The sequence below is a fragment of the Acomys russatus genome, chromosome 15, assembly GCF_903995435.1.
Source record: "Acomys russatus chromosome 15, mAcoRus1.1, whole genome shotgun sequence".
In the NCBI taxonomy this organism is placed as follows: Eukaryota; Metazoa; Chordata; class Mammalia; order Rodentia; family Muridae; genus Acomys; species Acomys russatus.
The window spans coordinates 16550875-16564770 of record NC_067151.1 but is presented as its reverse complement, the minus strand read 5'-3'; the positions used below and the strand labels follow the sequence as shown (position 1 = coordinate 16564770).

Here is a 13896-nt window from a genome sequence, read left to right as displayed (position 1 = left end):
AGTCCACCAACAGTGGATAATGTGCTATTAGAAGAGACATCCCTGCCACTCACATACAACTTGAAAGACCAAGCACAAGAATAAGTTGTTTCACTATCACCTCCCAAAGCAAGTGTAACACGGGCCTTAGGAAGTGAGGATAGGATGATTAGAGTGGAACTAACCAACGGCTTGCGAGTTTGAATGTAAGATGGACACAGTAAACTACAGGTGACATACCGTAACTTTTGAACAGTTCAGGCTGCTTGAGAGGCAGTTCAATTATTTCTCTTATTGCTTTCAGCTGACTGTTTAAGCCTCCAATCATGTCATAAGTTACTTTGAATTGGCTGTCTTGTTCTTTTGAATTTGTACAAATTTTTCTAAGATTGATTCTTGTTGTTGAAGAAATAAAATAAAATGTATCAGTATTGCTCTTGGCCCCTGCACTGGTAGATTTTAGTAGTTTCTCTTCGCTGATAGGTTGTGTATTTCCTTCTCTGGCTGAATCAAAACTACCCTTAAGACCTGAGGTTTCCTCTAGTCCAAGTCCACTGCCATCCCCAGGGCTCTGTGTAACATCCAACAAAACTTCACCAGCTTTATTTACACTTCTGTCTTTACTGGGTTTGCAGGGAGTGCTCTGTGACGCCGGGCTCTGAGGCTCCTTCAGCTCCAGCTGGCTTAGCTGGAAGGATATGTCCGTATCGCTGCTTTCCATGCTAGACTGTTCAGAGACCATTCCCTGGGTATCACTGCCAGAGGCACTCTGAGGCTTTCCCAATGTTGTGCCATCTGTCCCTTTTACTTGCAACACTTGTAACTTGCAGAGTCGTCCATAGAATGTACAGTACAGAAAGTTTCCTGGTAAAACAATCTTGCCATCTAAAAAAAATTTTTTTATAAATATACATTAGCAAAACTTTCCCCATTTAAGAGTTTTAATACCAACTTATTTACTAGTAACAAAAGTGGAACACTAATAAAATAATTCACAAAAAACAGAGGGCCCATATTCCCCTGACACAGTATCAGCTGTATGAAAAAGATCACGCTTTCAAATCCTGTATGCCAGTAAATTAAACTTCTATAAATCATAGCAATGAAAGTCCATATTTACCAAAAAAGCTAAATTTAAATGCCACACCCAAACCGACAGACATAGTGATGGTCTTCAATGGAAAATGTGCAGGCACAAAGGTTAAAAGGTGGCAGTTCAGCCAGGAATGGTGGCGTAAACCTTTAATCCCAGCACTTGGGAGGCAGAGGCAGGCAGATCTCTGTGAATTCGAGGTCAGCCTGGTCTACAAAGAGAGGCCAGGACAGCCAGGACTACAAGAGAAAACCTGTCTTTAAAAAAAAAAAAAAAAAAAAAAGTGGCAGTTCAGGCACACACATACACACAGAAACATTTATATACATACAAGCAAAATAAATAAATAGAAAAAAAAGAAAAGAAAAAAGTTTCAGTTCTAAGGCCGTGTGGAGATGGCTGAGATAGTAAAGTACTTGCTAAACAAACACAAGGACCTGAGCACAGATCCCTAGCACCCACATAAAAACCCAGGCACGCTGATGCACCCCTATAATCTCAGCCCTGGGGAAGCAGAGACAGGAGGATGCGTTGGGGTTGCTGATCAATTAATCTAGCTAAACCCATGAATTCCAGGTTCAGTCAAAGAATCTTTGCAAATAAAGAAGGTGAAGACCGAAGCACCCAAAGCCAGTCTCTGACCTCCATGCACACTCAGGCACACATTCATGTATGGAGAGGAAGAAATCCTGAGTCCTGAGTCAATGTAGATTGCTGACAAGGGCACAGCCATGGTAAGGACTGCAACACCTCAAACCCACTTTAAATTAGCAAAGCCATTCTCAATTTGGAGCAGGTTCACAAGAATAGCAAAGCTTTCCCGGGGGTCTGAGTTCCAGTGTGTGCAAAATTTTCCAACTGCAGCTTCCTCTTCCTCCCAGATCTTTACAGCCTGAGACTACACACTTCCTACTCAAGATTAGTTAACCCCTTCTTTTTTCTGTACCTAATATACATGCTGAGGTTCCTGGTTGCTGGCAGTTGTACGTGCCACTTCATCAGAGTGAGCACACCTACATCTGACCCCAGCTTTTTTGCGTATGTCTCTGTGTTTGTCTTTCCTTCATTCCTTTACCCATAGTTAGGTGTAGGACCCAAGTCACACAGTACATGCACACCCACAAATGGGGCAGGGGCCACATGCATACACAAAGCTCCAGGTCTACCATTAGCTTTGTCTTAATGGGTATTAATTTAGAATGTTAGCTATTTTTTTAATGTTTACAAGCTTTTTTTTTTTTTTTTGCTGCTCCTTTGCTGTTTAAAATTGAAGAAAACAAATTAAAACACTAGTCTCACCTAGTTTTCTCAGAATACAACCAGTCAGTTCTTCTTCATTAATTTCCTTATCTTTGTCACTATAAGGAGGAAAGAAAAAAAAAAAAAAAAAAAAAACCACAAATCAGCATTATGTACATTAAAAACTAAACCACAAAAAAAAAAAAGTGCCACGCATAGCTCTATTATAGGCCAGAAGATCTATTTGTTTAAAATCTGAAAATAAATGATTTACACAATTTTGGCAATGACTTACACTTCTCGCATACATTATTACTTGCAGGAAAATCCCTTCGGTTTGATGCTACATAAGCTAAGGTCAGTTATCTTCAAAACATAGGGTACTATCCACCATGAAACCATAAAAACTAGTCCCATAAGAAATGTTAGCATAGACTACATAGAAATGACAAACACTGCTTCATAAAACATTTTCTCATACAAATATATTTCATGTACATGTAGATAAACACACATGTGTATATGTATAGATATCCATCTAAGTACAGACATGAACATACATACTATACATGAGTTATAATCAGAAGGATATTTCAGGCAAGCACATCTAAAACACTTGCCTAAACTAATCACACCCTTTCTGAACTTGCCCAGCAGAGAAAAGCTTTTATTCATAGCTAATTTCATTCCCTATGTAAAACTTAAACATTAGCTCTTCAGAAAAATCAAATCCTGTATAGAACATTACCCTGAAGAGGTACAAGTAGGAAAATAGAGTACTGATGCAATGGAAACTGATTCTGAGGGATGCCTGAAGGACAATAGGGCTCACATATTTGAATACTTAGTCCCCATTTGCTGGACCTGTTTGGATCTTCCTAGTAATTAGTCTCTACCACGAGAGTTATGTGTAGGGAGTCTAGGAAGTGGGAACATCTCATTACTGCACTGATTTTTGAAAGCCTGCTTTTAAGCCAGGTGTGGTGGCACAGGCCTTTAATGCCAGCACTCAGGAGGCAGAGGCAGGTGGATAATTTTAAGTTCAAGGCCAGCCTGGTCTACAAACCAAGTACAGGACAGCTAAGGCTACACAGAGAGACCCTATATTGAAAAACAAAAACAAAAAGCTTGCTTTTAAATAGTTTCCAAGGACTAGACAAATGGTTCAGAGGATGCTTGTTGGCCAAGGAAGAGGACCCTACTTTGGACCTCCAGCACCCACATAAACCCTGGTTAGGCTTGTAACCTCAAAAAATTTAACAGTTGAATGCTGAGAACTTGCTAGTCAACAGTATAGCCAAAATGGCACACTCCAGATTCAGTAAGAGAAAAACAAATGAATAGATAAATAAACACAGACAGACAAAACAAACATAAGGTAAGGTGACCGAGAAAGCCATTTTGAGCTTAACCTCTGGCCTCTATACCTTTACACAAGTGTGTACACCCCCATCCTTACAAGTATTTGTACACACATGCACACAGATCCTACAAAACATTTTAAATAATTAAGTAAAGTCTTTAATAATGGACATTCTCTTCCTCTTCCATGTGTCAGAAGGAACATGTACACAGAAGAAGCCAAAATTTGGCCAGCTCTGTCAGTGAACCACAGAATGGAGGTAGTTTTGTGTAAGGGGAGATCTACTAGCAAGCTATTATTTTTACACCACACAGTAATTGTTGCTGCTATGCATGTAATACATCCAATAATTATATTGTCAACAGAGGTAGTCTAGGGCGATATTCTGCCATTTGTTTCAGCTCTGACTTGGAGATAATGAAAGACAGATGTGGTACAGTGCAAACTCTAGCTCTAAAACCAGAGGAAGGAAGTTTGAACCCAACTCCACAAGGGCACTGTCTCAGGCAAATCCCTTAGCATGTCTGATGTGCCTGTTCTCTGATGCAGCCTAAGCAGAGTCTTCCCAGAACTAGGATCTTCAAGTCTTCAAAACCACAGCCTATGTAAGAGGTGCACGGCTGTACAAACTCCTCACCAAGAACAACATTCTGTTCTCTCTATCAGTGTGAAGGCAACTTCAAGAGAATGTAATTACCACAGACAATGAGAATCAACTACATACGTACTTAATTTAGCCAAGCTGAATTATATTTGTAAAACACCAAGTCAAGCTATACTGACATTACTTCTAGATGTGCTTTAATCTATGTGTGTGCAGCGTGCCTGCATGCATGAGGAGCAATCTGAGTGCCTGATGCCCCTGGAGACGGAAGGCACCAAACACCCTAGAACTGAAAACCAGGTGACTGTGAGCCACCATGTGGGTGCTGAGAATAGAACCCAAGTCGTCTTGCCAGAGCAGCACATGCCCTTGATCCCTAATCTTATTAACTGAGTAAGAGACAGTTACAAATATGAAGAACGGGTATAGATAAAATCATTTCCACTCTAGAAGGAGCTCTGACATCACTAACAAAATTCTCCAGCGCCAGATTTAAATTACTGACTTTCATAACTGGAAATTCCATGTTAACATTCTCCTGCCCTACTTAAAATGCAAATTCTTTGAAGAAATTAAAATTTAAAACCCAAGATTTTATTTAAGTACAGTCTTCCATAATCACCAACACTGCTCAGCCCCACTAAGATGAGACTAGTTCATAGATAATAATTAAGGCTAATTCCAGCCAACAATTATTACTACTTCGTGTATCAGCATTCCAACACATTCTGATGATAATCTGCTTAACAGAACACTACCATCAAGTATTTCATGTAATACACAACTTCCCCACACTGAGACCATTTCATTTGTAACAAAGGGGTAAATAAGCCAGTCACACACTATGAGCCCACAACTCGAGAGAGTAAAACAAGAGGATCATGAGATAGAGGCTAGCCTGGGCTACCTAGTGAGACCCTAAATAGGGAAAGTGGGATGGGCTGAGGATGGGAATAGATATCTTGAAAGGTTTAAAAGGAAACAAAAATCAAGAGGATAAATGCAATTTGTTCACTTACAAATGTGTGTATATGATGTGGTCTTTGCTACCTTTCTATTGTGGTGAAAAAGCACCATGACCAAGGCAACATATTAATAGAAAGCATTACATTTGGGGGTTCCAGAGGGTTAGAGCCCGTGAGCATCATGGTCCGGAGCATGGCAGCAGGCAACGGTGCTGGAAAAGCGGCTGAGAACTGTCATCTAATTCATAAGCACAAGGCAGAGAGAGAACTAACTGGGAACCATGTGGCTTTTGAAACCTTAAAGCCTACCCCCCATGACACACTTCCTCTAACGAGGCCACACCTCCTAATCCTCCCCAAGAGTTCTACCAACTGGGGACCAAGCTTCCAAACACATGAGCCTATGGAGACCATCCTCCTTCAAACCACCGCACATGTATAAGCATCTAATACATAACACTTATTCTCTATATTATGTTCTTTACATTTCCTCTCTGCTTTTCAATGTTTATTAAATGGTTACTTTACGGTCAGAAAACAATTTCCTGTCTTCAAAGGGGACAGAGGAATGATGCCAAAACCCAAGCTCAGAATATATAAAAAAGAAAACAATTTTAACTCAAGATGTTGGCTAGAAAATGTTTTTTGGACTCTTATAATTACCACCAAACTGGTACTAAATTATCAAAAGATATTTTTATTAAATTTGATAAATTTGTAAAATTTGGGTCAGACTTTCTCAAAATTCTATTTGGTATGTCCAAAAGGATGGACGAGACACTTTATTCACTGTTTAGACAGAGCTATTTAAACTCTTGGTAGCAACAGCTCTTTGTTTTTACTAGGATAATGTGAGTTAAACATGGAATCAAGGCATTTGCTTGAGGTATCATAAGTACCAATTATTCCCAGAGCTGCCTGGCATGGCACATAAGTAAAGTACTCAAAAGGATGTAGCAGAAGTAAGCTAGCCTGGGTTAAGAAAAGCTGCCTCAGAAACACCACAAATAAACAAAAACCAATGGAAAGATGGCTCAATAACTAAGAGGGCTTGCTACTCATAGAGATTTGGGTTCAGTATCGCACGACCACCTGCAATTCCAGTTTAAGGGAATTCTACTCTTTCTTCTGGCCTCTGTAGGCACCAGGCACAGGCACACACATGGTATGTATACATACATACATACATACATACATACATGCAGATACCTTAACATATTAAATATAAAATTTAAAGTATTTCTATTTGTAGTTGATTAACAAAGAAACTCACAACTAGCCAAGGCACAGAAACAACAAGACTACAAAATATTCAGCCATAAATGGGACAAATAAACCACATCATCTTCTCCTAAGACTCAGAGATCATTGGGGGGAGAGGTGGCAGAAAGAGTGTACAGACAGTGTATAAAAGGAAGCAGTGTCTTTTGAACAAAGCAGGATAGTTGCACATATGAACTAACAGCCATTGTAACAGCATGCACAAGGCAAGGCCAAGCCAGACAAATCCCAGCAGACGGAGGGGAATTGGGCACCCAGACCCACCCAGACCTGGTGCTAACTGGAGAGCAGCTGTTAGCTGCTGGGAAGATTCAGTTTTCTGTACGAGTACAGACCTTGGTTGTCATTCAAGAACACGTGGGCAGCACAAATTAGTCTGAAGAGGTTTACAAAAAGATAACATAAAGTTAGGTGGGCAGGGAATGAGGGTTGGGTCTGAAAAAGTTGGTGGAAAAAATATGGCCAAGACACATTATATTCAATTCCCTAAAGAATTAACAACAACAAAAACAAAAAGAATTAAAAGTTATCAAACTGATAATACATTTCAGAAAACGGTGATACCATTTTCTGTATGATCTGTACCAGTTTTTCAATTGAAGGCTCAATTCTAAAATTTCTCTGGCTTATGTGAAATATGAATACTGAGTCTAAAGACATCTATACTATTTTTTCTGTCAGCCATTAATAATAATAATTATAATAATAATGATAATAATAATAATAAGAAGAAGAAGAAGAAGAAGAAGAAGAAGAAGAAAAAGAAGAAAAAGAAGAAGAAGAAGAAGAATTATTATTATTATTATTCCTCCTCTTCTTTTTTGATTTTTTTTTTTTTCAAGACAGAGTTTCTGTGTAGGGCCGGCCTTGAACTCACAGAGATCTGCCTGCCTCTGCCTCCCTCAGTGTTGGGACAACAGACATGTGCCGCTGTGCCTGGCTCAGTCATTAGTTACTTCACCTGCTCAACCATTAATTCTTATTTTAACATTTTATTAAGCCTTTAACATCAGACTGGGACTCAATGTAAACCTAGTTCTTTATCTTGCTAAAGTATTTCTAGGAGTTATTTCTCATTAAGAAATTAATTTTTATACATTGTTAATTATAACATGTACTTGACATGCGTATACAGAAATCAATATGCTTTAGTGGCAAAGAGAAAAAGCAACACATTTCTTATCTAGTCACAATATGCTACTCCTGTGATAACTATAAAAGTTAAGATGAAACACACTGCTAAGTACTCATCAGCTGTAATCTCATCCACTTAAAATGTCAGGGCTACTTAAGCACAGTCCCTTATCCATGAAATATAGCCACCTGTTTAGCTTATGCTATCTTGCATGGCGTATCAGTACTCATTTAACATATATGATGATCAAGTACTCAAAATATAGCTAGAAATAGCCCTGGTGCAAAGCCCATTCCAAACACAAAGGAGAAATTTCCCAGTATCTATAAGCAGTAGCCTGAGCTACATAGTAAGATCTCATCTGAATCAGACACATGTGCTGCAAATATAACAGACACATTAGATTTTAAAGATTTGATCTGGAAAAGGGGGGTGGGGGGTGGGATGGGATAAAACACTTTTCCAGTAACTTTTTAAAATGACATAGTAAAATAATATTTTATATATAGTGGATTAAAGAAGATTTGTAAGACATTTCATCTGTTGAGAAAACCCCAAATTGATGGGTGGTGATGGCACAGGCCTTTAAGTCCAGTACTAAGGAGGCAGAGGCAGGTGGATCTCTGGAAGTATCAAGGCCAGCCTGGACTACAAAGTAAGTTCCAGGACAGCCAAGTTTACAAAGTGAAACCCTGTCTCAAGAAGAAAAAAAGAAAGGAAAAAAAAAAAAAAATCAAAACTGAACACATCTATACCTCTCATTGTGTATGAGTGTTTTGCTACATGTCTGTCTGTACACCACACTTGTGCCTAGTGTCCACCAAGGTCAGAAGACAGCATTGGATTCAATGGAAGTAGAGTTATGGATGATTGTGATCCACCACGTGGCACTGGGAATAAAACCTGGGTCTCTGCAAGAACATAGACTCTTAGCCACTAAAAGCCATCTCTCCAGAACCCTCTCAACACATTTCTATTGGGCAGCTTGGAGCTAGATAGTCACCAAAGGAAAGAGCCACACCTCAGTGCCAAGTCCATTTCCTGAGCCTGAAGCACAGCCCCCAGGAGAGGCTGGACCTGGATGCTCTCCCCAGCTCTCACACCCACGTTCTTCTGTGCCATTTCACTCAGGCCAACCTTGCCTCCAGGGAATCCTGCAACTGGCCAGGCTGTATAAACCTAGTCAGAGAAAGAAACAGTATTTTTAAAAAATGGTATATATAATACCATCAATTTCTGTATTAGATGGTAAGTACATCTAATACATGAAATACATAATACACATTATTCCCAAACAATATCTGACACCAACTATAGTGAGATTAAATTGCTGTCAAAAATATAAAATTAAATCCTAAGTTCACAAATTATTATTAATGAATTATTTTATCCTCTGTAAGAGCAGGAAGGAGTCATAGTGAGATGAAGGAAGGTCGGTTTTGTGTGTCAACTTGACTTGACACAAGCTACAGTCAGCAGAGAGAAAGGAGTCTCAGTTGAAGAAATACCTCCCTGAGTTCCAGCTGTAAAGCATTTTCTTTACTAGTGATAAATGGGGAGGGCCCAGCCTATGGTGGGTGGTGCCATGCCTGGGCTGGTAGTCCTGAGTTTTGTTAGCAGCTAAGCAAGTCGGATGAAGCAAGCCAGTAAGCAGCACCCTCCATGGCCACTGCAGCAGCTCTTGGTTCCAGATTCCTGTCCTGACTCCCCTTGGTGATAAACAGCAATGTGGAAGTGTTAGCTGAATAAACTCTGTACTCCACAACTTGCTTTTGGTCATGGTGTTTCATGACAGCAACAGAACCCCTAAGACAAGTTGGTAGCAGTATAGTAGAGCACTGCTGTGACAGACCTAGCCAGGTTTGGGGAGGATAGCAGAAGGACTTTGGAACCCTGGGCTAGAAGAACCACTGAGTGTTGAGAGCTCAGTGAGATGTTCTGTAGGAGCTGGGAAGATAAGAATGTTGAGAGCAGTGCAGAAGATGGAGGCCTGCCTTGTGAAACATCAGAGGGAAGATTAAAGACTGTCGGGGCTGTTTGGTATTTTGATATAAGAGTCTGTGGTTTTGGTTAGCTGGGGCTAAGGTGTCTGCTAGTGTCCAGAGAAGCCAGTGGCATCAGGCTGTCCTGGAGCTGGCGATACAGCAATTGTGACCTGCTGGGTGTGGTGCTGGGAACTGAGCTCAGACCCTTTAGAAGAGCAGTGCACATTCTCAACTGCTGAGCCACCGCTCTAGCACCCACATGACTATCTTTAAAAAAAATACCTTTTTTTTTTTTTTTTTTTTAGCCAACAATATGGTTTAACAGGTGAAGGCCCTTGCCACCAAACCTGACAATGAATGTTTGACCCCTGAAACAAACATCAGGAAGGGAAAGGACCAAACCCCTAGCCACATATACAATTTTAAAATTCTGTTCACTGACTCCTGCTTGTATTAAAAGCTAAACCCTAATGATTCCAACTCTTCTAAAGGAAAAGAATAAGGACTTTTACCTCCTGCTTTCCATCCAAACTGGTAAGGAGCACTGGTCGCCCTATACATATATTTGCAGACTTCATAGTGTTAAGTCCAAGATGAACAAGGGAATTCTGGAATGTCTTAGGAACTTTGCCATCTACTATAAAAAAAGAGAGAGAGAGAGAATTTACTTTATACTATGTTATAACTGAAGTCACGGCATTTTAAAAGAGTAAACGAAAATCCTATACTCTTTTAACTCTATCAATGAATTTATCATGTCCTAAAGAAACCCTCTTTTTTGGGAGAGTGGAAGGGTGGGTGGAGATTTGAGAAAGTATTTCTCTGTGTAGCCTTGGCTGTTTGGGACTCACTTTGTAGACCAGGCTGGCCTCAAAGTGATCCACCTGCCTCTGCCTCCCAGAGTGCTGTGCCTTTCACAGAGTGCTAGGATCACAGAGGTGCACCACCACACACACACACAACATACTTGTAGTTGCGGTATTGGCTCAGAGGTAGAGCGCTTACCTAGCATGACCAAGGCCTTGGGTTCTGTCCTCAGCACTATCAAAAACAAACAGCAACAACTACCAAAACCAACTACACTTGCAGCAGTCTCTAGGCTTTCTGCAGAAAGATTCTGAGCTGGCTATTTGGTTTCAAAGTCCCCAACTAAGAACTGGCACGTCTGTCTGGCTCTAAAGGCTCAATTCCACTTCTGACCGAACCACATAATCCAGGTTCAAAACCTTCCCTCAAAGCCCCCACAGCTCCCTCTTCATGAAGACCGTGTACAAACTTCTATCCAAGGCCTTGTTTCCCAATATATTATTCCGTTCTCTGCTTACAGCATATAATCTACTCAAGCTCTCCACAGGGTCCCACTGCTCAGGACTCTACATGTATGTAGAGTGTGCAAGCACGTATATAAAGGTAAGAGGACCATTTAAAGGAGTCCATTCTTCCCTTTATACCATTCAGGTTCCAGGGACCAAAGCACATCAGCATTCACAGCAGCAAGCGCTTAGAGCAGCTAGTCACATTACACTTACAATCAAAAGGAAGCAAGGAATGCATACATGAACTTACTGTGGAGGTAGTGTAACTAGTTCTCTCAAGCTCCTACAGTGATGAACTATAACCTGGAATTGCAGGTCATAATGAATCCACTTGCCCTTAGGCTGCTTTTTCAGAGCATTTTAACCGAGCAACGGAAAGGAAACTAAGACAGTTCCCTTTACATCACTGTGTTACCTGCCTTGAGACAGGGTCTCTTACTCAATCAGAAAGAGGTCTGACAGCTTTAGTGAGTCTGGGACAGTGAGCTTCCAGGATCTCCCTGTCTCTGGGTGGTTACAAGGCACAGCCATCCATACTCAGCTTTTTACCTGGGTGCTGGAACTCAGACTCAGGTCTTCATGCTTACAAAGCAAGTGCTCTCACCCACTGAGCCATCTCTCCAGCCCCCATGCCCAGCTTGTTACCTGGGCGCTTGATATCTGTCTGAGCTCTGGTCCTCAAGTCTGTGCTACAAAACCTTTACCCACTGACTCATTTCACCAGCCCATGAAGTCAGTTTCAAACATGCTCTGTGACCTCATGGAGTTTATAATCTAGTAGGATGAGTTATGCAGTAAGTACTCGTGACTGTATAGTTACAAACTAAGACTACACAATAACAGAATACTGAGAAGCCTAGCAAAGCCTATACTGTATATGATCAAACCTAATTTGAAGAATTAAAGCCTGCTATTCAAAGAAAGTGCTGCTGAAGTTCAGGTATGGAGGAAGAAGAAATAACTAAATAACGAAGCAGAAAAAAACAGATGGGCACATGACACACCATCCTTTACCAAAAACAACTGGGCAGTGGTGGAACAAGCCTTTAATGCCAGCACTCGGTAGACAGAGTCAGGTGAATCTCTGTGAGTTCAAGGCCAGCCTGGTCTACAAAGTGAGACCAGGACAGTTAAGGCTGTCACACGGAGAAACCCTGCCTCGAAAAACAGGAGGAGGAGGAGGAGGAGGAGGAGGAGGAGGAGGAGGAGGAGGAGGAGAGGCCAAAAGCAGGACAGTGTACTGCACCAAGATACCCTGACAGCAATGGATGAACAGTAGGACTATAACAGGACTTTCATTTTAAAAGATCATTCTGACTATAAAGTAGAAAAAAGTAAGGGAACAAAATTGAAAACAGAGAGATCAAATAAAGGCTACCGTAGTAGTTCAGGTAAGAGGTGATGTTGTTTGAGTTTAAAACAGAAACAGCAGGAGTACTGTGAGAAGGAAAACAGAAAACACCTGGATGGTAAACAAGTGCAGCAATGCAGCAGATGAGATGTGACAAAGGGCGGTGGGAAGCCTGACCCCTAGTCCCTGAATTCTCTAAGGAGTAATATGTGTATTACTGGAAGACTGTAGACCTAGGAAGTTGATTCTAAAGTGACTTTGAAAAATTACAAGAGGCAATGGACAGTGCTATTCAAAATATAGTCTACAAACTTGCTACTAGTTCATAACAAGGTTAAGTACCCAAAAAATCACTTAGAAACTTTTCTTTCAAGAGGGTAAAGTTTTGTGTCTGTGAACCAAATAAATTTCATTATTTTACTATTTAAGCTTATTTTGTAATTGCAGCATTTTACAAAAGTCGCTCTGTGACCTATTTAACTTTACTACAAAAAGTCTCTGAGGAACCCTGATGTAAAACACACCAAATCATCTAAAAAAATAACACACCTTACATAAATAAAATCAAAATTGAAAAAAATAAATGAAAAATTTAGCTCCCATTTTTTGTCAACTTGACACAAGCTAGAGTCGTCAAAGAGGCTTTCAATATTCTTGCCATAATAAATATTTGGGGAGAAAAATCAGACTTAGATTTGAGAAACTTCAGTATTTCAGAATCAGATGGAAAAGGTTTTAAACCTGCAAAGAAAATAATTACCAATGTACATGGAGAAAAAGTAGGAAAGTCTAATGGTAAGTAGCAAAATGTTTTGAGGAATAAAAGGTCTATTCCGCCAAAGGCTACGGGATCAAAAGTCAAGTAATGAAAACCATCCACTAGATCTGCCAACACAGAGGCTATCTGTGACCATTACAAAGCAGTCCTCGAGGGATGACAGCATGGAAGTCAAACAGGGCCAGGGGTATGTGACTGACACCTTGGCCAAGAACACTCCATTCAACAAGTAGGCAACTAAAGGGTCTAGAGAGGACGGGGGCAGGAGGAAACCGTGGAACTTTTCCAGTGGCTTAAGACAGAAGAGAAATGACCATGGGTAAACGGCAGTGGAAAGCATCTCCGTGGAAAGAGGTTGAGTCTGCAGAGCTGTATTCTGATTTCTGAGACAGAAGAAAACCAGATAGTGTTGAAAGTCTCACTGCACATAGAAACCATGCCCCCCTCCCCCACTTAGTATGTTCCGTTTTCCCAAACAACTTCACATCAAGCATGCTAAAAGCTTTTCCAAGTAAGCGACTTTCCGGACGTTAAGTCTGTCCATTCACCCAAGCCAACAAAACTGATCTAAGACCATGGCTCTAGAATCAAACAAATCTGAACTCAAGCACGGACCCTGCCAGCGGCTACCTGGGTAACTCAAGACGGCACTCCGTTAGCTTGCTCTTTCTGCTCTGTGAAATGGGTATCACTGCGTACTCACTTATCACTGCTTTTGTGAAAACCGGATGAGCTCCGCCCGTGCCGGGGCTCACTGACTACTAACTAAACCTCAGAACCTTCCTGAAGCCCCAAGGCTGTCTGTTA

The 13896-nt window shown here is 40.8% G+C and overlaps 1 protein-coding gene across 3 annotated transcripts in view; it reads right to left on the bottom strand.

Moving 5' to 3' along the window:
* The window catches only part of Spata5 (spermatogenesis associated 5), a 161181-nt gene that overhangs the window by 146684 nt on the left and 601 nt on the right, over positions 1-13896 (bottom strand). For 2 of the 3 annotated variants that reach the window (XM_051157081.1, XM_051157083.1), the window contains exons 2-5: positions 10157-10281; positions 8681-8838; positions 2372-2430; positions 220-864 (exon numbers count right to left, since the gene is read on the bottom strand). In XM_051157081.1, the coding sequence (XP_051013038.1) occupies positions 220-864; positions 2372-2430; positions 8681-8838; positions 10157-10281 (987 nt within the window). The remainder of the gene's footprint in view (positions 1-219; positions 865-2371; positions 2431-8680; positions 8839-10156; positions 10282-13896) is intronic. The other variant, XM_051157082.1, reaches the window with a different exon arrangement.